General features: G+C 48.1%; 1 protein-coding gene across 1 annotated transcript; it reads left to right on the top strand.

Moving 5' to 3' along the window:
* Positions 1 to 866: 866 nt before the first annotated feature.
* zc3h4 (zinc finger CCCH-type containing 4) lies at positions 867 to 14,632 on the top strand. The gene is given in 16 exon segments (XM_084467013.1): positions 867 to 1,135; positions 4,970 to 5,294; positions 5,296 to 5,349; positions 5,577 to 5,687; positions 5,961 to 6,177; positions 6,734 to 6,816; positions 6,818 to 6,895; positions 7,330 to 7,432; positions 7,828 to 7,964; positions 8,128 to 8,247; positions 8,724 to 8,835; positions 9,216 to 9,325; positions 9,537 to 10,018; positions 10,333 to 10,622; positions 11,012 to 11,257; positions 11,395 to 14,632. Coding segments are annotated over 16 exon segments (4,251 nt in total). The 5' UTR covers positions 867 to 1,055; the 3' UTR covers positions 13,098 to 14,632.
* Positions 14,633 to 26,694: the final 12,062 nt, after the last annotated feature.

Raw genomic sequence — 26,694 nt, 5'->3', positions numbered from 1 at the left:
TCCTTCCTTTATCTCGCGTCTCTTTATTCAATTGGCGGTAGCTGCCTTTGGCTATTTTATTCCATTCCACTTCAAATAAAAGATATTTCTAAATCAGACATGTGCAGTAACAATGTTGGCAAAGGTTAATGCCTCATTACAATATTCTGCATGACTTTACCAGGGTCAGCTACGCTGTTTGTGGGTTTTGTTATGTCTGTTTTGTTTCACACATTTTTGTAAAAGATAGGCAATCTGTGATACTAATATATCCACAAACTGTTTCTCCGCAAAAAAACGAAATGCCATTGGTTCACCCATACTTAATGAGTAGTAGGGGGTTTATAATGGTCACATGCTTAATTTGCCTAACTTGCTTAATTTATGATTTCTAGGAGTGCTTCTGCACAGGTTCTCCATCTCAGTCACACGCTTGAAAATAAATAAATAGATACCGGGTCACTGCAGAAAGTGTCTTGTCTCTACTTGAACTGTACATACATTCTCTTAAACAAATGACAGCAGAAGTCAAAATGAAAACTCAAGTTGTGACATAATATTGGCCAGAGGAGTGATGGGATGGGCTCATTACCGAATGCATGGCCACGGATTATACAAATCAATGCACAAAACAAAAACTTTTTAATTGTGTCAATAAAGTACATAATCGTATACTCATCCCGACCACAGGTCACGTTGCCACATGTAGGAATGAACTATGAATGTCAATCATTACTTTCGGCCCAACCGGCTAAACTCGGCAATTTCCGTAACGGATTCGATGACGCGTAATACGGCATGACGCCATCCTCGTTTAAATCCGCCTCTTTTCTCTCCGAGAAGACGACCAGCCATTTTAAGTCAATGAGTCTTCAATTCACAACGCTACTGTAGGACGGACAGCGTCAGGACCCAATTTCATCAAAATTTACCTTACAACTGTTAGTGGAGAATTGACTACTATGAACTTAAAACGCTCCTTAAGCCAAATAACCAGTAGATCCAAGTGAAGTGACGCATAAGCCAGTAGAATCCAGTCGAGTTGTAATTTTTGCACCTCCATGTAGCTAGAGGAAATGGCTGTGGAAAGCATGACTGTCCATCCAAACTCCCCAACTACCAACCACGAACACAACAGTCTCCTGACTGACGAAAGGTCGAGTAATTCTACAATCATTTAAATGAAATTATTTATTTAATCCTGTGCTTTTAGACAAAAGCCCGGGCTTTTATTTTTACTTTTTTCTTTCAAAGGGATTAAACTCGCCTTTTCTGGGAGCAAGTACAAAGGTAACGAACGCCATGTTGACAGGACAACGCCAACTGGGAGGTTAAAAAGAGACATCGTCCCGCTGTTTTATAAACGTTACCACAATCAGCGATCAATCGACGCAGACCCAACTCGTTGGCAAGAAAATGCGAAGTCGAACAAATTGATCAAGCAAAGTGTCACCCAACATATTAGGGATACTAACGAATACAAGAGCCTCTTGTGGATTGCCTGCAAACGTTATATTTCTTTAAAAGACCGAAGTAATCATCTAACTTAAACTTCCAATTCGCAGTTTGATGGGGGCGATGCCATAGTTAAGGCGATGGCACAGGTGTACTTTTTTCAGTAATTGTCCATGGTTAAACGTGGGCCTGTTTCATAGCTAACGCACATTAGCACCTTTAGCCTGTTCGCCATTACACGGCTGGTAGAGGAGGCGCTAGGCTAATGCTACATGTCACGAATATGTTGCTGATCAATGTCATTGTTATTAGTTTGCTCGGTTAAGTTCACTTCGCAGCTCAACATCACACTGATCAGTTAATTTAGTTACAAACGACAAACACTTAACTTGAAAGTATTCATGTTCACTAGATTAACATTGTGTTTCGTAACCGTTTCACTGCGCACTTGAATTTGAAAGCTCGTCGCCACCATTACAACTGACTCATTTAACATGGAATAATTGCGTTTTGAGTTACAAATACATCTTTGATTTAATGGGCATAGCTGGTGGCTTTTAAAAATATGAAATACTGATTTGTAAAAAAAAAAATAATAATCGTTTGCTCATGTCAAAGTTTAACATCTGTTGTTTTTATTCACAGTCGTACCCTCACTTACTCCCAAACAACCACACAAGACCCTGAAATGTGTAAAACGTTTGCAAAGCATCACAAAAGTACAGCAAACGTCTACCTTTCCACATTCCCCAGTTGGCAAATCCGTTCCCTGACCCCACTATCTAATACTACACTTTCTAGTCCCAAAAAATACCACAAAATAGAGTCCCTAAAACTTGAGGAAAACTTAGTTTTGAGGGAAAAAAAATATGAAGAGACCTCTCACAGTAAGTATTCCCCATCATTTTCATCATGGCCCTTTGCTTGTAGAATCATGTAATAAGGACATAATCATCCCACATTGCATGGTAACTATTATTGACAAAATTTGTATTGATCATGGATATTATCATTGTTATCAGTTGTCTTTTCAAACTTGCATAGTATGATGTGTTCAGACACGTTGAGAATTGTTGGCGTTTACAAAATCATAGAATATCAACATAACTTATTCAAAATGAGTAGCAGTATAGTTAAACCACCGTATAGATTTGGTATACCATCACGTAACCATTTTTTAAACCAAGTTTCTCTTGTGTAAACCGTTTTTTGGGTTTAGAAATGGATCACTGAGTTGGTTAAACGCATATTCCACCCAACTGTCATTAGCATAGTAAATATTGTTGTCTATGGCTTAGCATAGTCAATCAAGACTTATGTGGTTCTAGTGTCTTTCACAACCCAAGGGTCAGTCCATAGGTTATTATTGTGTTGCAGCCCAACAGGCCAGATGTCAGCTGTGTCAGACTTTTTTGTAGCGAGACCAAGGCAACCACTCCCAGTCTTCTGTGCCCTCCTACCCAGTAGCTAGGCCCTTGTGCTATGTCAGATAGCCCCAATTCACCATTATTAAAACCTTGGTATAAAGTGGAAAGCCAGCCCAGGTTGATAAATCTTTGGCAAGATAACATTGTGTATGACACATGCAAAATAGTCTTACTTAGGCCATAAGGAATGCTACCGCAATTAATTGGCTTCCTGTGTCTTAATTGTATTTTCTCCAAAACTAGTTGATGTAGCATTAAAAGACAGCCACATCACTAGTTAAATTGTTGTTCTTGGATAGAGACCATGACGCTCAGGTAATTTGGCTTAGAACAGATGATGCATCATATGGTTAACTTCTTCGTAGTAGAACTTACTTACTAGACGTTCTAAAGAGATTTGGGCAGATTATTTTCAAAGAACAAAACATCAAATGTTAGTATAAAACTAAAGACGTTTGTAATAATGAGTCTCTAGAAAATAAAGGAGAGTTTAAATGTAAATTTTAATATTTTGTATATTCAACACGTTTGAATGCTGTAAGCTAAATAGGTCAATCAGCATACTGTGCACAGAGATTCCTGTCCCCATTTGGTCTCACCACAGTAGATCTAAAACGATTGTCCCTAGTTAAACTGTTACAGAAATCACCCGCACGGTTATGGCCTAACGATATTCCCCCCCCCCCCCCCCCCCGTTCTCGTGTTAAAGATAGTTTGAGCTGAGAGAGATACAGCTGACACGAGGTGACATTGCAGTTGGTTTTCCCACTAGTGGCTCTGCCAACTCTGCGTTCTTACATAGGCAAGGGGCCAGTGTACTCTACCAGAGTACACCGCCTATCTGTTTGAATAGCCAGATACTGTGAGGCACAGAGCCATGGCAGGCCAGAGAACAGGAGACCATTGACAAAGTAACGTGGACGTGGCTAATCTTCATGTATTGCTGTCAGCATTGCTTGACTTTTTGGGATGGTACACTTCTACATGTGTGTTGGGGGGGGGGGGGGGGGGTAGACATGAATTATGTCTTGGCATTTTAAATGTTAGTAGCACAAGTGTTTTTCGCTTTACACAGTGTAGACATACATTAGCTTTGAATGTCATAAATACATGGTTGGGTCTTCTTTTAGTGCTGACAGGGCAGAGTGCGGGCAGTTATTGCATCAATTTAATTATTCTTTGTGGCATGTCAAGCGGTAGTGTCTTTGTGGCCCATAAACCATCCATTCAGTTTTTTCATTTAATTGAAAATATTTATTTGGTCGTGTGCGGTTTCTTATTCCCATCCCTTCACACTACCCTTCCACAATTGCCCAAACATCCAACCCCTGGTCCCCCCCCCCCCCCCCCCCGGCCAGACACCCACTCCATCCTCCATGCTGAGGTTCAGCGGGGTACAGGTCAATCAGGATCATGTGATTTAGCCCTCATGAGACTCCCCTTTGAATGTTGAATCAGAATTCAGTGTCGTGTTCCCTGAACACACAAACTGGGTACCAACAGAGTCCTATGTAATACCAACACAAAATGTTTTATTAATATGATGTTTGTGTACGTGAGTACACTGGTTTGTCCCTATGTTTAAATATCTATGCATTTGTGAGAAATGTGGTCCCTGTGTAAACAGCTGTTAGTATAACAGGCACGTGGCCATTTTCTCACCGAGGATATAGCCAAGCACTGAATCAGCATTTAACCATAACCCTTTCAAGAGCCCAGAAAAACACTTATACAAATGAATCAGCTAATTAGTTATAATCGACAGTGATTTACTATTAAAGTGGGATTTAGGGAATCAATTTTACCAATTTTATTAATCATAACTATAATTATTACTGATTATTATTAATAGCTACTAATAATGGAACATTGTACAAGGTCACCAATGTCCCCAGTGGGTTGAACATCAACAGGCGTTCGTTATCATTTTATAGCAAATGTTTCTCTGAAAGATACCTATTAATAATCACTTAATATAACATGTTTTTATGTATATCTGATGTATATCATTAATTATACCTCAGCTCTTTGTGTGTTAAGTGTCATATATATTCTCCAATGTCTACAAACATCAACTGAATGTTGACTGGCTTGTGTTCTCTCCGCAGACGAGAGGATGGAGAGCTGGAGGAGGGGGAGCTGGAGGACGATGTGGGTGAGGTGGAGGAGGAGGAGGGGAGTGTAGAGACCCAGGTCGCCCCCGGGGCAGGTGGCGAGGGAGGAGACGAGGCAGATGGAGGAGTTGGAGGAGGAGGAGGAGGTGGTGGTGGTGGTGGTGGAGGAGGCGGTGGTGGTGTTGGTGGGGGGACGGAGCCCGGCGGAGAAGGGGGAGTGGAGAAGCAGCGAGGCAGCAGGGAGCGCCACGCCAGCACGGGCTCGGACGAGGAGCGCTCCCACCGCCGCAAGCGCAAGAGGAAGAAAGAGAAGGAGCTGCGAGCGAGAGAAGGAGAAGAGGAGGGCCAAGAAGAGACGCAAATCCAAACACAAAGTAAGAGGGCCTGACGCTTTGACGGACGGGGTTGTGTCACACTGCTAAGGAAACAAGATTTAGATCGCTTCCTCTAGTTGAGCTGCTGTTATCATCTAAATGAGGCTCGAACTGTATTGCCTGTTTTAGTTGTAGCTGTTGTAGATGTTTAGAATGCCTGATGACTTGTGTCCAAAAGTTATTAGTCCAGCAGTATTTAAATATCGCTGTCTGTCTCTCTCGCCCAGCGTCACCCGTCCTCTGATGACGACCACTCAGACTTCAGCGATGACTCGGACTACAGTCCCAGCGAGAAGAGGCCGAAGTACCGGGAGTACAGCCCCCAGTACCCCCCTGCTGTGAGTCCCAACAACGGCTTTACATCTGACACCAACTTTATATTATTACTTTATACTCATAAAGTCAGAATCGCACTCCCTCAAACACTCCCTACCCTCAAGGAGGAGACTGGCCCTGACCTGTCGCTGTGCAAGGTCATTTTGGTGCTTTGCAGTCCCACGTTATATAATCATTAGCCCAACAGCCCATCAGCATTTACCAATGATTTCGTGTTTGCTTAATCATAACTTTATCGTCCCCCTGAATGACGCCGATCTCTCTGTTCTCTCCAGGCCCACGACGTCTACAACGGCCCGAAGAAGGGCAACTACATGAAGATGGACAAGCAGAGCTATGGCGGCTATGACGAATACCAGGAAGAGAACTTTGAGGGTGAGGAGGACCAGGAGATGCCAGAGGAGGAGTACAACGATGACTTTGCCAAGGAGCTTAACCAGTACCGCAAGGCCAAGGAGGTGGGAGGGGGGCCTGGAAATCGTGGGGGTCGAGGTAAGGCCCTGTTAAAGCTAAAGAAATCGTAACGGTTCTCAAATGTTATGTACTAACATGTCTTAGACCTAAGAGCTCCACTGGTCTCATCTGATCCTCTGGATTCATGTGAGACACAAGCTTCAGGATTTAGTATTTTCTATTCATAACCAAAAGGGTGAGATGCATATGAGAGCCAGTGGGTTTGAGCGGCCTAAGGAGAATGCAGTGGTTAAATGCCAGGGGTTAGCCATAGCATTCTCCCAAGGCAGCTCAAGGCCAGTGAGTTTGAGCTGCCTAAGGAGAATGCTATGGCTACATGCCACAGGTTAGCAAGCCGTTCTTTACTCAAGGGTTAAGGGAGGACAAGTGAATCAAGGAGTCTCTGAGCTTTCTACATTCCAAAAAGACCTCATTAATCTGCCTCTCTCTCTCTCTCTCTCTCTCTCTCTCTCTCTCTCTCTCTCTCTCTCTCTCTCTCTCTCTCTCTCTCTCTCTCTCTCTCTCTCTCTCTCTCTCTCTCTCTCTCTCTCTCTCTCTCTCTCTCTCTCTCTCTCCCTCCCTCCCACCCCCCTAGGAGGCAAAGGTCGGATGAAGAACCAGCGAGGTCGCGGAGGGATGAGGGGGGGGAGACGAGGGAGAGGAGGAAGTAGAGGAAGGGGGGGGTCGTGGGGGAGGAGGAAAGATGGGGGGAGACAACGACAACGCCGATGGTTACGGCGGGGAAGGAGAGATGGAGGTGAGGCCATCAGTAAGCACACAGTCTAATCCAGGGGTGTCAAACGTCCGGCCCGCGGGCCTAATCCGCGGAGTGTAATTTAATCCGGCCCGCCAGATAATATCTAATGTCTATCAGAACTGGCCTGCTGGCATATCGCATCTCAGCGTTAACGCGTTGACGCGTTAACCCTGGCGCGTCAACTCCGGCAGCCCGTAATCCCCCCCCCCCCCCCCCCCCCGGTCTACAATTCCGACCACAGACCCTGTTATAATGTAATGTCCCCAATTAATGTAATGCAATTGGCCCGCCGGCATATCGCATTTCAGCGTTAAGTTTGACACCCCTGGTCTAATCCATACATACGTGTTGTTGAGCACATAAATGTACTTCAATCTATACATATGAGTAGATTGTGGAACTGCCTGTAAAGCATGATGTGTTTATTTTTTCAGCAGTATGGCGAGGATGACTATGATAACATGGGAGAGGAAGACTATGATGATTACTCTAAGGAACAAGGCCACTACCGCAAGTCCAAAGACCGCGGCGGCAGAGGTCAGTTAGAAAACGTGTTCTGAACAGTTAGGTTTTTTTGCTTACTTACATTGTTTAAAGGTGACATATTATACCATCAGGTGTGAGTGTGATTAGCTGTTACAAGCCGTTTTGAAAATCTGCCTCTTCTGACATCACAAGTGGCCGTGTCCAACTAGATGTATACTGGATACTGGTAACGTTTGCTACAGTCCACTGGGTAGGCTGGTAGACTGATCTAGCCAGCGTACGTCAGAAGAGGAAGATTTTCAAAACGCCTTGTAACAGCTAATCACACTCACAGCTGGTGGTATAATATGTCACCTTTAATAACGAGGCATCAGTTAAATATTCCAATTTGTAACTGTCTTTCTCTCCTGCTCTCTCTCTACCATCTGTCTGTCTGTCTGTCCTAGGCGGTAAAGGGGGGCGTGGGCGTGGCCGGGGTAAAGGGGGGCGTGGCATGAATCGAGGAAAGGGGAGGAACCGAGGGAGAGGAGGAAGAGTAGACCAGATGAACGACGAAGACAACAATGGCGACATGGACAATGGGGTAAAGAGCAATGCATGAGATGTGTATTAACTATTATCATTAGGTCGGTACATCGGTCAATAGCTCCTGTGATTGGTTTCTTTCACTGACTAAAGTCATGGTTTCCTGAACTCTCCTCATCACCATGTACGGTTTCTTTCTCTCAATCGTGTGTGTGTGTTAGGATGACGGAGGTGGTGGTGGAGGAGGAGGAGGAGCAGGGAGGAGGAACCCTGGGGACAAGCACCCTGATAAGAAGGGGAAGGCCATCTGCAAGTACTACATTGAGGGCCGCTGCACCTGGGTGAGACTCTCTCTCTCTATCTATCTCTCTCTCTCTGTCTCTCTTTGAGCTCCCAATGGACCGGTATCGGAATTCACTTCAGAGGGCTCATGTCATGCCACCAGGTGTGGGTGTGATTAGCTGGTACAAGCCGTTTGGCACAGGGAAGGTATTATTTTCATAGTGACATCACAAGTGGGCGTGTCCACCCAGATATATGAAGGCTAGATGAGCAACGTTTGCTACAGTCCACTGGGTAGGCTGGTAGACTGATCTATCCAGCGTACATCTAGGGGGACACGCCCACTTGTGATGTCACTATGAAAATCATTTCCTTCCCTGTGCCAAACGGCTTGCACCAGCTAATCACACCCACACCTGGTGGCATGACATGAGCCCTTTAAGTTTATTTGGATAACGGCTGCTGAGTGACTCGATGGTAAATACGCCTGTACCTGTTTGTGACTCATGTTGTAATTATCACCCATGACCACCAGGGGGACCACTGTAACTTCAGCCATGACATCGAGCTGCCCAAGAAGAAGGAGCTTTGCAAGTTCTACATCACTGGCTTCTGTGCTCGGGCCGAGCACTGTCCCTACATGCATGATATCCTTTACCACTCTGTGCGTCTCCATACATGTTCAGGCAGTTGTTTAAATGATCCTAAGAGCAGGGAAGTCTAGTGGTTGGGAGGGTTTAAGTCCCAACTGAGAGGTTTTGGGTTCAAACCCCAACGCCCTCAGTCTACCTTTAAGCCTCTTTGGCAAGTGACCTAAAATACATTGCAAGTCACTTTGGTTAAAAACTGCTTGCATTTTGCTATTTAATCGTAGTATTTGATACAATTATTAATAATTGGAATCAAATGGGTGGTTTTGTTATTCGGCTTAAAAGGAAACAGTGCTTCAAACGGTAAACCTTTATTCATGACTTTGAGATGACGTGTAGATCAACTGTGAGAGATGACCCTTGACCTTCTAGATCACGTGACTTCCCGTGCAAGCTGTTCCACACCACGGGGAACTGCGTCAACGGAGACGAGTGCATGTTCTCCCACGACGCCCTCAACGACGACACCCAGGACCTGCTCAACAAGGTGGGCTCCCCCCTGAACCTGGTCCTCCATGGAGCTCACTAGCGCTTAGCTAATGCCATATACCATTCATAGTGCCCTCAGATTAAACACTCAGATTAATTGAATCCCACATGTACACTACCAGTGAATATGAAACAGATAAAAAGATGGGCCGGGCCTTGGTTTGGTGGGTTCTGTTGGTCTTCTGACCCTCTCCCTCTCCTCCCTCCAGATGCTGGCTGAGGATGCAGAGGCAGGTATGGAGGATGAGAAGGAGGTGGAGGAGTTGAAGAAGCAGGGCATCAACCCGCTCCCTAAACCCCCACCCGGAGTAGGCCTCCTCCCGACCCCTCCCCGGCCCGGGCCCCTGGACTCCGGCAATGGGCCCGGAGACTTCGGGGGGCCGATGGGGGGTGATTTCGGACCCCCGCCACCCGGACCCAACCAGGGCCCTATGCTCAACAAGGCTCCGCCAATGCAAGGGCCCATGTCTGGGCCTAACTCCATTCCGCTCCCCCCTCCTTGCTCCGAAGGAGGTCCCTACCAAGGGGGTCCTCCAAACCCCAACGGACCCCCTCCCCCCGTGGGCCCTCCACCCCCTTGTGGAGTTGGTGGTGGTGGCGGCGGTGGAGGTGGAGGTTGTGGACGGATTCCCTCGTTGTTTGAGATTAAAGTTCAGCCGACAGGACAACTGGCTCACAAACTGGCTACCAGGTAAATAAAGTTCATTTTTTGTCTCCATATTGTAACCCATTTAGTTTACCCATATAGTCATCTCAATATGAGCTTACACATCCTTTAAAGCAACCCTGAACTGAGTGGACTCCCTAAATGATCCTGTTGTACTTTTGTGTATCAAGATCAAATATTGTACATGGGAATTACAGTTACATTTTGAGTATGATTACTGAGCATGCCCTATTCAGGATGCACCAGCACAGCTAATGATAAAATAATTAGTCATTTAGCCTCAGCTATTAAACCACCTGTAGCTCCATGGCATCATTGTAACTCCCTCTTCCCCTCAGGAGTCAGACCCCCAGCACCACGCAGGGCCAGACGGGGACCACCACCTCCCAAGGGGCCCCGGGAGACGCCCCGGTGCGCTTCCCCGGCCCTCCTGGCATGATGTCCCCTGACATGACCCAGGGGCCTCCTCCCAACATGCCTCCCGGCGGGCCCCCGATGATGGGGCCCTTCGGGCCGGGCGAGGGGGGCCCTCACGGAGGCATGATGCCCCTGGGACCCCCGCCCAACTTCTTTGAAAACTTCTTCAACCAGCAGCAGGGCATGCAGATGGAAGGCGTGGTGGAGGAAGGTAAACCGCATTCACTGAACCCATGAATAGGAGAATGATCGCTGGGGATTAAGCGTCTAATTACAGGATTGATTGTTCTGTGGAGTTTGTAGTCCCTCAAAGTCCAAAACACCTTCAACAGGCGTGTCTCTGAGTTGGCAGGCTCGGCTTGGGGACTGTACAGTGATTGGTCACTCGCTAGGCTACGTAGCCAGGAGTGAAACAGACTCCCCCTTTCGTGTCGGCGTGAAGTAATAGAATAACGTTGATAGAATGAAATGCATACGATTGCAAGCGGTTTCACAGGACATTATTTTGATGAGTAAACGACAGATCTGGTGTCCTGTACAGCCCAGGCCGTCTGTAAACCAGTGAACGTTTGAGCCCTGACGCTTTACTCTGGTTGCTAGGAGACAACTTCCAGGGTCCTCCACCAGCGGGAGGAGGCGGGCCTAAGAAGTTCGGCGACCATTCGGGAGGCCCCGACGGCCCGCCCAACAGCGGTTCGGCCAATCACGGAGGGATGTCGGTGCCGGACTTCCTGCCCCCGGCCCAGCGGGTCCTGTTCATGAGGATCCAGCAGAAGCAGCAGGAGGAGGAGGAGAGGGCCCGGCGCCTAGCCGAGGGCGGGCCGGACAAGAGCCGGGACATGGAGGGTACGTACACACACACGCACGCACAACCGGGTTACGGTTAACCCTCCCGGGTTACTGTAGGGCCATGTGGCCCAAGAGGTACAGAGGGTTGACTGGTAGGATCCTACTGACTAAGCTCCCTTCTGATTGGCTCCCAGGTGACTCCGGGAACTGGTACTCCAGCGAGGATGAGGACGGGGGCAGCAGCGTCACCTCCATCCTGAAGACGCTCCGCCAGCAGACCAAGGCGCCTCCCAAGCCCGAGGGCCCGCCCAGCGACCCCCGCCTCCAGAAGGCCCCCCCTGCCGCCCCCCCTCCGCTCGCCAGGCCCGCAGACCCCCGCCTCGCCCGGGACCCCCGCCTCACCCGAGCCCCCGACCCGGTCCCGGAGCCCGCCCCGCCGGGGCCCCCGGCTGACCCCCGCTTAGCTCGGATGGCCGGGGCCCCGGCGGCTCCCCCCGCCGCCCCTAAAGCGGAGCCCCCTCTGGTCTACAAGCCCCCGCCGCTGCCCACCCTGGCGGTGGAGGAGGAGGAGACGGAGCGGGTGCTCCGGGACAAGCCGGTGCCCATCCCCCTGGACCCGCTGATGGGCATGGCCCTGCGGGACCCCCGCTCCCAGCTGCAGCTCTTCAGCCACATCAAGAAGGACATCGTGCTCCACGTCCCCGCCTTCGCCCGGACCGTCTCCTGGTCCCCCGAGGACCTGCTCCCACTGCCCGCCCCCAGGCCGGACCCCCTGCCACTCCCGCCCGGCATCCCCCCCGTCCCGTCCCAGGACCCCCGGCTTTCCCGGGGGCCCCCGCCGAGCCACGCTCCCCCGCCGCCCTCCCTCCCCCAACCTCCCCCCTCGCTCCCCCCTCCCCCGGTGATGGACTGCCCCGCCGGGCCGCCCCCCTCCTCGCTGCCCGACTTCGAGCTGCTGTCTCGCATCCTGAAGACGGTCAACTCCAGCCCCACCCACATCCCCTCCATGCCCCTGCTTCCCACGCCGCCCCCTCCCCTGTCGCTCCTGGGCCCCCCTCCCCCCATGCTGCCGACCCCAGTGGACAAGCCGTCGGACCCCCGGACCAGTCGCAAACCCCCCGCCGACCCCCGGCTGCTCAGCGACCCCCGCCTCCAGCCTCAGAAGTCTGCCTTGAAGCAGCCGTCAGAGCCCCTCCCTCCCCCGCTCTCTGCCGCTCCTCCTGCACCTCCCCCTGGCCCCTCCTCCCACTCCTCCTCATCCCCTGCCATCGCTCCCTACGACCCCCGCCTGCTGTCCGCCGGCGGGGCGGGCCGCGGTGTGGGCCCCGGGGCACCAGGGGGCGCCAGCGTCCTGAGTGGCATCAGCCTCTACGACCCCCGGACTAACAAGCCAGGCAGCCCTGGGCCCAGTAACGGTTCCAACAGCTCCCCCGGTTCCGCCGCCAGCGAGGCCAAGCCCAGCGAGGCCCCGCCCCCCAAACCCAAGTCCAAGGAGCCCCTGTTTGTCCGGAAGTCGGCGCTGGATCAGCCGGAGCCGGAGAAGAGCGGCGAGCAGGGCACCGACCGCTACAACAGCTACAACAGGCCCCGGCCCAAGCCTGCACCCTCGCCCAACGCCCAGGCCCAGGGAGGGCCTGCTTCCTCTGGGGCATCCGCTGCCGGAGCCCCGGGCCCCGCTGGAGCGGGCCCAGAACAGGGGCCGGCGGGGGTCCACAACCTGCCGGTGTCGACCCTGTTCAGCATGGTGAAACAGGCGGGGAAAACCAGCGGGACCGGGAGTCCGTTTGGCGGCAACAGCCCGGCCCAGGCTGAGCTGACGAAGGCGGAGCAGGACAACGCCTCGCTGAAGGACGTTTTCAAAGGCTTCGACCCCACCGCGTCCCCCTTCTGTCAGTGACCCCCCATCCGCTGTACGTTGACCTCTTAACCCGTCCGACTGTCCGGTCAACCCGGAACATTGTTTTAACAAAAAACACATTTGAACGCACAGTGATGTGAAGGAGGAGTGACGAGTGCACTGAATCAAACTACTGGTCAACCTTGTCTCCACTAGCACACGCACACAACAGAACACACACACACATCTACAGTGTTGCAGATTGGAGACTTCTATAAGAGACTTTGAGAGTTGGGTGGGAGGTTGGAAGCCAGATTTATATTTTAAAGGCAAAGATGTATAATTAAATGTATCTTCTTCAGCTATACAGAGCAACATGCCGCCTGTGGCCGTACTTCTCCGCTTCTCTGCTTATCCAGTTTGCTTTCCTCAACTATATTTCTTTTCTGGGGGGTTATTGCACTCCTTCGACATTGTACAAGACAGCAAAGTCCCAGAAACAGAAGCCATGTTCTTGATGTCTATTCATGTGTAATCACCGTTTATTTGCTTGACCAATCAAATGCATCATAGATGGTTTTCGTTCTGTATACTTCAGTGAGAGACAGAAATGACAGACTGATTAAATTCTATTCTTGGGTTTTCCACATTTTTCTATTTAGTTTGTGCACGATTTGCATTGTACAGATACGAGTCCTCTTCGGTTTAGCTGAGATTTCCAGTCTTCTCGTCATCTCGCAATGTTTTAATGAAGTCGGTTTTTCATTCAAAACTGTAAAAAGGCACAGAGTTTAGCAAACGCAGCAATCAAACCTTTGACCTCCACGTAACCGCGTCAGTGGTGACCGCGCCGTGTTCCAGTCGTCCATACGTGACTGGCTGCGGTCCTTCTGATTGGCTCGTGGTTGGGCATGGCGGTCTACCTGTGTGATCGGGCTCAGCCTGCTGATGACTGGCTGCCCTCACACACAGCTGCTGCCTAAAGAGCTGACTGGGTCAGCTTACCTACCCTAACTATCACATGACCTTTGACCCCTCTGCTACCCAAAAGGCCAAGATGGTCAATTTGCAAAACTAAACATAACGACTGTAGGGATCTGTTGTCTTTGAGCTGTGGAAATGTGCGTCATTTTAATTTATTTTTTTATACTCTGAGGAAGCCGACGGGGAGGGGGAGATACGCCTGATGGCATTTTGGATCTGAATTGTTTTATATTCTAATATGTTATTAATAAAGTGTAACCTGGTGGTCTCACAGCCTGGGAATATGTAAAGAGAGAATCAATTCCCGTGTATTGTTATTTTTTTAATTTGCCCTTCTGTATAAAGATTTAAAAATTAACTAAATTCTATCGTCTCACCTTTGACCTTGAGAAGAGGCCTCTGGGAAGTGGAAGTCTGCTTCTCAGGAGCATAAAGGTTGTCTGTCTCTTTTCTTCAGAGCTATGTTTGTTCTTCAGCCTTTTTAATTTTGTAAATTAGATTTGTTTTGCTGCATTGTAAATGAGCTGTGTCATGTCTTTGAGAGGCGTTTTCTAACCGTTCACTGTAGGGAAGGTTCTGAAAAATATTTAAATAAAGGCAGTACAAGATCAACCAGATAAAACCCAAGGCTGTTTCCTCTCGTTTTTATAAGAGTTTAATTAATTTGTGGTTAAGGTAAGACTTGATATTGTTTGTGTTGTGAAATGTGAATATTTGTTCATGTCAATTTTGGTTTCGTATTTTACGCAAATTTAATCCATTCAGGTTTTCCGGCCAGTAGCCGCGTCGTCATGGCTAACACACGCAGTAAATTTCTTTATGGTTATGAGCTGGAATACTTTTTTATTTCCTTGTCATAAAAGGCGACTGATTTGCTGCAAGAATCAGCCTGTAAGAATGACCATGTTATAGTTCTGCAGACAATGCCGATGAATCACTCTTGACTTTGACGTAGGCAGCGCATTGCGGATGTGTTCCTTGGAACCGACTACCATAACATCCAGTATAATTAGCCCTTCTGTCTGGGTTCAATCACAACTCTGAGCATTTACTTTGCCAATGGAGAAACAGATGGGTGGAGTCTATGACTTCAATCTGACATTTAATTACTTTTAATATTCTCCATTTAATTGTAATACTTTTACCATGAATAGGAATCCGCTGCAAGTGGCTTCTGATGAAATGGTCAGCTAATTGACAGAAGGAATAGTTCCTATTAACACTGGTGACCGACATGGTTTGTTTGAATTAAACACCATCGCACTGGGACTGCTCTGCATGTCGACGGAGAATACAAACCTTTCATGATAACAGTTGGGAGCTCTCCTTATTCCTCAGAAACCACTAAAGGATGAACGTCAAGAACAACTAGGAGGTGAACTTTGTTCACTTTGAACTTTGATTGTTGTGTTTATCTTTTATTTATCTTAAAGTGGAGCAGTCCTTTGATTGTCCTCCTGGGACTAAAAATACAAAACGTTTTGCCATGTTTTTGAACCTATCAACGGGGGGGGGATTTTTTGCCCGGTCTACTTCCCGTTTGGCCTCAGTCCCAACACTTGTCACTTCCTGTGCCCCTCCTGGCTCCAGGAAGAGCAGTCGATCATGTGATGCAAGGCTTGTCTCTGACGCACAAACAATACACACATTCTCTCAGTCCCTCTGCATGTAGGCACTCCCCTTCCTGTCGTCGGCCTGTCTGTCTCTGGCTGTCCTGCTTCACAGACACACAAATCTCACACACATGCATCGATACATGCACATGCAAACACACAGATACACATACAAGTATACACAGATACTAACACATGGGGACACACACACGTACACACGTACACACATCCTCCATTGTATTGGTTTCTGCAGCTTGCATGCAGGTGGAGAGGCAGCAAGTGGAGAGTCCGACAGGTGGAGAGGCAGGCAGGTGGAGAGGCAGACAGGTGAATCAGTCTATAAGTCTGGTTTCACTGCGTCATCATGATGCCATCATTACAATTTCCTCATCAAATGATCCCTGCCCTGCCCAGCTGGATCATGCCGCTCCAAGGCTCCTCACTCTGGCCTTTATGTAGAAGCTCTGCATCTCACAAGGGTAATCTGCACAGAGGGCTGCTCAGGAGGCCTGCCTGCTGTGAAGGTATATATAGATAGATGGGAGCTAATCTCCTTATTGGCTGACCCTGGCCTGGGATTTGAATGGGATTTGGACAGTGGGCTGCAGTACCGAGCTTCAGCCTCAGGGGGTCCGTGTGTGCGGCGAAGCCCAATGGCCCACTGTTAACAGCCTCCTGACCAGTCTCTCTCTCTTTCTCTCTCTCGCTCTCGCTCTCGCTCTCACTCTCGCTCTCTCTCTCCTTCTCTCGCTCTCGCTCTCTCTCTCTCTCTCCTTCTACCTTTCGTTCTCCATAGTAAGCGGTTATTTATTGGTAGAAAATAACTGAAAGGTATGTTCAAATCTTCAAATGAAGACACATGACATTTTAGGGGTGTTGATATCTCTCTCTCTCTCTCTCTCTCTCTCTCTCTCTCTCTCACTCTCTCCTCTTGCTCTATCATATTTCTGTTGAATGCTTGATTTCAAAGTTGCATAATAAGGGAGTATGAGCTTGGGAGTTCCCTGTTTTTTGTCATGTCTTGAGTATAAACATCTCTGTCCCCTCTCTCTCTGACTTACATCAGAGTAACTGAGTCAGTCTGTCTGTCTTGTATCTGTCTATGGGTCTGTTCGCCCTTCTGTCTATCTGTCGGTCTGTCTATGACATTTTCTCTCTCTCTCTCTCTCTCTCTCTCTCTCCCCACACACACACACACACACACACACACACACACACACTATTATATGGTCCTGCCGTAAGACAAGGGGAAGAGACCAGATGACACTTAACAGTAATCATCTCCTTCTCAGAAATGACTCTCCCAACCATCATGTGATCAGATGGACACATCATGGAAATACACGGCGACCTGTCGCTGTCCTGGTTAAAACAAAAGCAACCACCACCGCCCCACACGACACCACGTCTGGCCTTCTCCATCCCCGTGTTATGACTGGATGGATGTTATCATCACTGTGTGGCTGAGGGTTGTCATGATGCAGGGTCAGCCTGTCGGCCACAGACCTCCATGACCGAAACACTCTAATCACTGAGTCATACGTCTGATTCTCAATCAGAGCGACAAGGGGTTGGGAGTCGGGGCTGGGTTTTTTTTTATTGGAAGATTTTAGAGATGAAAGTCGAAGTTTATCATTCAACGTTTGGCAGTGGGGACGTCGGTTTTGAGGTGGATGCATAAAGAGAGAAACTTACTGGCCACTACTCGGAGTCAATAGTTTGTTGTACTAGAAAACTGCCTCCTATTTATCCTATTATCATAATAGTATCAATTGTTGTATGTTCATATTTTATCTCTGTTTGTGTTTCTATCCAATCAGCCTGTTGACAGGACAGTGTGTCATTCTAATCTAACTTAAGGTTCAAGTATTCAGAGTGTTTGTTTTGGGCTAAACAAAGTGCCAGATGGGTGGAGCTTACGGTATAGTAGATATGACATACAGCCAGCCATGCTGAGAGGCCATGAATATGTCCTGGGTGAGTTTGAATCAATTCAGTACTTCTGTGGTGACAAAGAACACCCGCCCATCGACCACGTTCACCTGTCATAGATCAAACACCCTTCATCTAAAATACCCAAAGACTCTGTGACCATATCAGCTGACTAGCCCCTTAGAGTCAGGAGGATGCAAATATATTTGTCTAATTTCTAAACTGATCACAACGCATAGTGTGTGTGTGTGTGTGTGTGTGTGTGTGTGTGTGTGTGTGTGTGTGTGTGTGTGTGTGTTCTGTCCTTGAGTGAGGCTTACAGAGCGAGGGTAATAGAGTGGCGGCCCTGAGCCGGAGGAGCGTTTGCGTTAGCACGCTAAATAGACCTTTAGTTCTGATGGGCCGCGTGACATCACTGTGCTGGTATGTATCTGGTGAACATGTGACTGAGGACCTTTGTGGGGCCACACGCCTGTGCTGACTCTTTCTCTCTCTCTTTGTGTGTGTGTGTGTGTGTGTGTGTGTGTGTGTGTGTGTGTGTGTGTGTGTGTGTGTGTGTGTGTGTGTGTGTATATAAGTGTATATTTCTCATGATCTCTCCACACAGCCCCCAGTGTGATTTGCTTCTTAATCAACAATGAGTCTCTCAGATGGCCGGCCTATCTTCGATCGTCTGGCAGAGCTGCAGGCTAGGCTACAGGGCTATGAGTTAGGCTACAAAGAGACAACCAAGGCTACAGGGCTATACCTATACGCCCAGTTTAAGAGCTAGAAGCTAGGATACAGAGACACAAGCTGGGCTCAAGCGATGCAAGCTAGGCTACAGGTTTACAAGTAGGATACAGGGATAAACCTTAGGCTGCAATGTTCTACACTAGGCTAGAGAACTATAAACTAAGCTACAGGGTTACAAGCTAGGCTAGAGGGCTACAAGCTAGGCTTCAGGGCTATAGCGCTTCAAGCTTGACAGCAGAAAACGTGTGGACGCACATGGGGTCAATTATGTACTAATAAGTGTATGTTTGTGTGTATGCACACATGCATTTTGTGTGTGTGTGTGTGTGTGTGTACACATGTGCATGTCTCTGCGTGTGCGTGCATGTGTGTGTGTGTGTGTGTGTGTGTGTGTGTGTGTGTGTGTGTGTGTGTGTGTGTGTGTGTGTGTGTGTGTGTGTGTGTGCGCGCGCCTCTGTTTCCTGTGCCAAAGGTCTGGGATTGTCACATCTGCAGTTCCCATGTGGCCTTTGCTAGCAACTTGAAAAATTCACACAGACTGGTGACTTCTCTCCACGGTAAGACTGGAGAGAAGACACTGTGTTTCTGATTCTGCTTCTTCCCCTGTTTTCTGATCCCTTGTCCACAACATGTGGTCAACTCTAACTCTAACTCACAACTCTGTGGTCCAGTCTGAAAGCATTAGCAATGCTTTCCCTTTCATTCCACCTGAGACGCATATGAACTGGGATCCACTCCTTTTGTATGTTAAGTCTTATCAGATGTGTTCAAGGAACTTAACATGACACGCGCCGTCAATAAATCATTCAACTGACCACCGTCCCACTCCGACTGTACTCTACTACTACTCCACACACATTAAAACTCAGCCAGCAGCTTATTCAAAACATGTTGACCATACTCCACTCGTCAAAGGAAATGAGGGACATGGGTGATTATCAGCGACACACACTCATCCCACATGACTGACAGTGGAGAAATACAGTCCATGGCATGAATGAGCAGGTAGGGGTTAATGCTTCCTGCTCAATGATGTCACATTATATGAGGGATTGAACCCAAAACCTCCCGGCCTGGGAGTTAAACAGCCTAACTACAGGAGACTGTTCTGTCCTGGGACGAGGGCAGGAGGAACGTTTGTTGTGGATTTGTTTACTAACATTTGTTGCTTTAGTTTGCAACCCACTCGTTTCCACCGACCCATGGACACATTTTAACACATAGGAACTCCTCTGAGACACTAGATGCGATCCCACCGGATAGAGAGAGAGAGAGAGAGAGAGAGAGAGAGAGAAAGAGAGAGAGAGAGAGAGAGAGAGAGAGAGAGACTGCACATGGGAATGATTTGAGTGCTTGTGAGAACTCACTATGGAGCGTGAAGCCTGTTGGTCTCCTGTCCGTCACTGTTAGCTTTCATGACTCCAACATCAACATGCTAACTTCCTGTTGTGGAAAACAAACTGGCCAATCTGTTGAGCACGTTTAAACCAGTGTCTAAGACTGGCATGTTCACATCCGCACTCACTCTGAGAGGCATGCACAGATATACATACTTGTACACACACATACACACACACACACACACATACACAGACAGTGTGTTCCCGGCTCAATCTCTCTGATAGGCAGGGCGGCGTCAGGCCCTGCTGTCTCGCCCCACCTAACATACCATCATCCTCCCTCAAATTCATATTCGACTGAGCTTTATTGGCACGAACAGACAAGACATCTTACATTGCCGGAATTCAAACATTAAAAGGTGATGCAAATATTGTTTGCACGACAACAAGAAAATTGTTTCAATACAGTAATACAAGCATATGGAGAAGAGATGTCACGGGAAGGCTGTAACCCTTACCCTAACCCACTGCGTACTAGAGCCAAATTACATGGACTCTGGCTTTGAGTTTTTGTGATAGACGTTCAATAGTTAATATTCTTGTATTTTTCTTTGGGTATTGGGTGAGGGTGGCCTGGGGCTGTGAGGGGAGGTGAGTCTCCAGGCTGTCCTGAGGGGCTGTGAGGGGAGGTGAGTCTCCAGGCTGTCCTTGAGGGGCTGTGAGGGGAGGTGAGTCTCCAGGCTGTCCTCAGGGGCTGTGAGGGGAGGTGAGTCTCCAGTGTGAGGCTGTCCTGAGGCCTGGGCATGTGAGGGGAGGTGAGTCTCCAGATTGTGGCCTTGGGCATTCCTGAGGCCTGGGGCTGTGAGGGGAGGTGAGTCTATAGTTGGAGGGTTTTTTATGTACTCTGAATGCTCTTCCGAATTTCAAAATGCAGGGTTTTGTTAGTTTGTCCATTGTTGTTCCATTGTTGTTCCATGTCCTGGATTCCACTGGACCCTACGCTCTCTCTCTCTCTCTCTCTCTCTCTCTCTCTCTCTCTCTCTCTCTCTCTCTCTTCTCTCTCTCTCGCTCTCTCTCCTTCTCTCTCTTTCTCCAGCTCTCTCTCAACCCTAACCCACTTGTCTATCTTTGTGTATTTGTTCAGCTCAGTTCGGAGGCCTTGAAAGACATGACAGGAGGGAGGGAGGAAGAGAGAGGGAGGGAGGAGGATAGAGATGAGCGAGAGGGACGGCGAGAGGAGAGGGCTGTGGGAACGGAAGGAGGAGGGAGGAGGGGGGAGGAGGGGGTGAAGACACCGTTTTATTGTCAATGTTTGTTATGTTATGCTGCCCTGTTTTCATCTACAGTCTTGTGCTGGGTTGTGTTGTGTTGTATGGTGTGTTGTGTTGTGTTGTGTTGTATGGTGTGTTGTGTTGTGTTGTATGGTGTGTTGTGTTGTGTTGTATGGTGTGTTGCTTCGCTGCTGTCTTGTGTATTATGCTGTGTTAAAGTTGATCTCGTTGCATAGTGAGAAGTTGTGCTACGTTGTTTTATGCCTGACAGTTGTGTTGAACTTGTGAGAAGTTATGATGTAGTTGTACAAAGTTGTGTAGAGTTTTTGTTATCTTGCTGTGTAGAAGTTGTGCTATCTTCTCGTGTTGAAGTCAGAGTTATCTTGTTGTGTTGTGTAATGTTCTCATGTTGAATTTGTGTTATCTTGTTGTGTTGTGTGGAAGCTGGGCAGCGGTCCTGTCACCGTATCACAGGTCCAGGAAGAGTCCAGGAATGGCACCCGCACCGCGCCCTGGTTCCTCTGGCTCTGTTACATCACATCCATTGTTTGGATTTCCACCGAACACCCGAAAAAAACTCCTGGAAGGAAAGTCTGGAACTCAACAGTACATCAACAACATTTCGTTTTCCACCTAGCGTCACATTAAATGTTGTTGACGGTACAATGGTCAACACTCTCAGCCACTTCAACACAAATGAAGGAAATGGTAAAAAGACAGAAATAAAAAAGTATTTCTATTCATTTAATTGTTCTCGTGGGTTGAATAACCCGGGCTTCGGTCGGGTGACTCGATGTGGTTTGGGTTAGAGGTTAGCTGCTTCAAGCCAACACAGGCAAAGAAATGCTTATTTTTTATTTTATGGTTTTACATAATTTGCTTTTGTGCTTAAGTTTTGTTTTCCTGCTTAAAGTCATTAGTGTGTGTCTGTGACAGAAAGAGAGACAGAGACTGAGGCTGTGTGGGAGAGAGGGTGTGTGTGATCGAGGGAGAGCGAGAGAGAGATGGGGGGGAGGTCAGAGTTGGGGCAGCAGTGGGAGAAAAGTAAATAAAAAAGCTTGTTCAAATTGAGTTCAGCCACACAATCTGGAAGCTTCAGGGTTTCTATGGAAACCGAATCAGTTGAGGTCACAGCCATTCTCTTACACAGCAGTGCAGCTGGACTCTCACTCACCTCAACACTCTTTTACACACACACACACACACACACACACACACACACACACACACGCACACGCACTTGCTCAGTTTCTCTCTCACATACACTGACTCATTCACTCAATCATCCGCTTACTCATTTATGTATTCACTCATTCCCTTCACTCCTCCATCATTCCCTCTCTCACTCGCCCTCACTTATCAAGTTACTTTTTAACTCACTCACTCAATCGCCCTGACACTCACCCTTTCACCCCTTCACCCACTTACTCATTCACTCATTCAGATCTTTTTATTCACCCACTCACTCCCTCCCTCATTCACTCTCTCACACCCTCTCCCTCACACCCACTCACTTTCTCACTGACTCACTCACTTACTCATTCACTTACTCATTCAACCCCCTCCCCCCACTCACCCACTCACCCCCTCACCCATGCAAGGTTCCACTGGTTGCGCTCCAATCAGAGCGCAGTAAACGGAACCACATGTGGACTGCTTTACTCACAGCTTCCCAACATTCTTTGTCATGAGCACACTCGTTAGGACACACCCCCCTCCCAGGGTCGCCAGGAGCAACGCCAGCAGCCAATCAGCAGTTTGTAGCGGGAGCAGAATAATATTTGAAGGTTAGCAGATCATGCTAGGTTTACTTTTATGGTGCCTTTTAAAAAACCCACAAACATATAAACAGCGGAATAGACATAACAACTACAATTACCCTGTGTGTTTGTGGGTGTGTGTGCGTGCGTGTGTGGGTCTGTGGGTGTGTGCGCGCGTGTAGGTGTGTTTATGTGTGTATGTTTGAAGGAAAAGTTAAAACTGTCTAAACTGTTTAAGTAAAGTTACAGTAAATTGTATGAAACTGTTTAAAACATTTTCTTTGCTGCCTTTTTAAATTACAAATGAGCAGAATGGGCCTGTATACATGGTCGCAAGCATTCATTATGACAAGGTCAAATGATTGATGACCAGTAGGTAACCCATATGAATACTTCGGGACATGATGGAGGGCTAAATCAACACTGTCTGCTCCCCTGGCTGGTGAGAGGGCATCCATAGCAGCCTGCTCTTCCTGTTATTGGTGCCCCATAACAAGGATAGCTCAGCTTCCTGGAAAAGGTTTCCTATTCACATGAAAGTGGACAAGGGATCGCCTGGAAGCCCACCAAAGCCCCCCCAGTAACTGAAGAGGTCAATTGGGAGGGTTGCTGGTTCAATCCCCTGCTTCAAGCGGGGTTGTTGCCTTGCGTCGCTGACTCAGACGTCGTCCATGGACGTTGGTTAAGATCGGTAAAGACGATAACCGAGGGCTTTGAGTTGTGACGTCACAGAAACATGCTGTGCACTCATGGTTAGTGTGGTGTAAACATCCAGCGATTACCTCCATTTCAACTTTGACCACAACACAGGGAGCACGACACACAGTACTGACACTGCTGGACAACAAGTTTGAGAATATGCTAAACAAAAGCTTTGTGTGTGTTTGTGTGTGCATTCACATGTGTATGCACATGTGTGTGTGTGTATTCTATATTCTTGGAACCACGATTACATCTTTAAATCCATTGTATCTTCTGAATTGGTGAAACTGAAATTTCAGTTAAATAGTCCTCATTTATATAGCACTTTTATCCAAAGTGCATTACTGTGTTGACTGACATTAACCCGTTCATGCACACATACACACACCGGCGGAGTCAACCACGCAGGGCGACAGCCAGCTGGTCAGGAGCAATTAGGGTGAGGCGTCTTGCTCAGGGACACCACGACACTCAGCTAGGAGGAGCCGGGGATCGAACCAGCAACCTTGCGGTTACCAGCCAACCCGTTCTACCTCCTGAGCTAATGCCACCCCTGCAGTGGAATTTCAATTCAGCCTTTCAAAACATGATTTGATTCCATACGTACAGTTTCTCATCTACATATTGGGGTGCTGTGATGTCATAGGTACAGTATCTCATCTACATATTGGGGTGCTGTGATGTCATACGTACAGTTTCTCATCTACATATTGGGGTGCTGTGATGTCATATGTACAGTATCTCATCTACATATTGGGGTGCTGTGATGTCATACGTACAGTATCTCATCTACATATTGGGGTGCTGTGATGTCATACGTACAGTATCTGGTCGGTATGCTGAGGTCACCTTACTTCTGGGAAAGAGAGGACCAACAGAGCGGGAAGAGATCCAGAATAAGCCTTTTTGTTATCCTCCATCTTGGATCCGTCTATCCCCACTCATCCAGGTGGAATTAATTTGTCAACCGAGAGGGCCCGGCTGGTCGGTTGCGTAACCAACAACGACCAAGGAAACGTTATGGGTGTGCTCCTTTGTACCTCCATGCGTTTGGTAACACCATCCTCTTTCTTCTCCATTCTTCTCTTTCCTGTTTCATCCGTTATTTATTTTCTTACCCCTTCAGGTTCAAATCTTTGTCACCGAATCTTCCTCCTCAACCTCGGTCTTCCTCTCCTTCATTTTCTTCTTGATTTTACTCGTGTCCTTCTTCAGTACCCTCACTAATCTGTAAAGATTTAGTGTAATAAGTCTCATACGCACACACACACACACACACACACACACACACACACACACACACACACACACACACACACACACACACACACACACAAGCAAATGTGCACACCCACACATGTACACACACACACATACACACACACACACACACACACACACACACACTTGCAAAAATGCTAGTGTGCACCCCCCCACATGCACACACACACACACACACACACACACACACACACACACACACACACACACACACACACACACACACACACTAAACACACACAATTTCAAATGGTCCTCACTTTCTCCACAGACCTCCTGCAGGCCCCCTGCTGTGTTTCTATTGGCTGACCAGACACAGACCCCCAGGTGTGATCACCTCCAGGCTGGGCCCCTTGCTGAGGGCCCCATAGGCTGCTCTGGCCCTGGAGCTGGGGAGAGAGAGAGAGAGAGAGAGAGAGAGAGAGAGAGAGAGAGAGAGGGAGGGAGAGAGAGAGTCACACACACACACACACACACACACACACACACACACACACACAAACAGAGATATAGTCAGAGAGAGAGAGAGAGACACACACACACACACACACACACACACACACACACACACACACAAACAGAGATATAGTCAGAGAGAGAGACACACACACACACACACACACACACACACACACAGACAGAGCGGAAGAGGGTGAGAGAGGTAAAGTGAGAGAGACAGAGAGACAGAGGGAGGGAGAGAGACAGAGAGAAAGCAAGACAGAGACAGAAAGTACAGCACAGAGAGGGCAAATAAAGATAACAGAATAAAATAATGAAAGGAAGAAATGTAGAGAGAAGACTCTAGTGTAGAACCATTGTTGTAATGGTGTCCACGTGTTGGAAGGCGTGGGGCCCCTAGGGGCCATGTATTGGAGAGGGGCCTCCATTATGTTCTGATTGCATCTTGAACTACTCAGTTGCTGTCATGACCTAGCTATGAGCGCTGCTCTGTGTTTGTGTGTGTGTCTGTGCGTGTGTGTGGGTCTGTGTGTGTGTGTGTGGGTGTGCAACAGATACATGTGCATGGTGTATACTCTTTTAGGGTTCTGTGTAAATTGCCGTCTTAGCTTATCTTGTTTACACATTCCATCAGCACTTCAAGCCCTTAAAAGTGGTGTGTGTGTGTGTGTGTGTGTGTGTGTGTGTGTGTGTGTGTGTGTGTGTGTGTGTGTGTGTGTGTGCGTGTGCAGCAGCTTGGATTGTATTAAACATGGACGCATCTGAACCATTTACTTTTATTGCTATTTCAACCAAACGCATCACACCCATAAAATACAACGGTGTCTAAAGCTCCTGTGGGTCTTTCGGCCAGTTCAGCAGAATATACAGACGCCTGTTGTGCACACGCACCAAAGTGTGGATGCGTGAATAATGAAAGGTTCCAGTTGGCTCCGTGCGCATCCCACGGGAGCTCAGAACGAGACGTGTCTGCGTTTTACGCGCGAGGAGCCCACGTCTGCGGGTTGCCTACCCCGAGTTTATTCGGTGTTAATTACCGCAGCTGTAATTAAGCACCGGGTGGAACTCATTGCGGGCGTCGTTGAAGGCGCGCGCTTCTGCATTTAATCGCTCCAGTGGTCCTCTGCGCGCCTGAGACAGCGAATTGTCTAATTGGACCCTCATTTAGAGATTAGAGTTGAGTTATGAACCGTAAGACGTAAGACTGTTTTTTAGGGCGGCTATTGGTTTGACGAATATTTCCCTCGTTAAAGTTCCTTTAATCGTAGTTATATCGCAGTTATAGTTCTTTAATTGGATATTTGAGTCACGTGGGGCCCTCCGAGACAATTAAGCAGCGTCGCCTTCATCACTTTCACACACTTTCACACACACGTCTTCCACGCAGAGATCAGATCCCATGTCTCGAATCCGCTGCACGGAGGGGCCGAGTGCCAGGAGAACCCGTGACACATCCTATTGATATTTATATTCTTAAAAACAATTCCAACAATCTGCTCTAACATGTCCTATTTCAGGAAAGAAAAATCCCATCCGAGACGCCATAAAAGAGGACGACCTAATCCACTTTACGGGGATAA

This window comes from Micromesistius poutassou, assembly GCF_964030765.1.
Source record: "Micromesistius poutassou genome assembly, chromosome: 4".
Lineage (NCBI taxonomy): Eukaryota > Metazoa > Chordata > Actinopteri > Gadiformes > Gadidae > Micromesistius > Micromesistius poutassou.
Note: the sequence above shows the minus strand (reverse complement) of the source record. Positions and strands in the feature narration are given on the sequence as shown.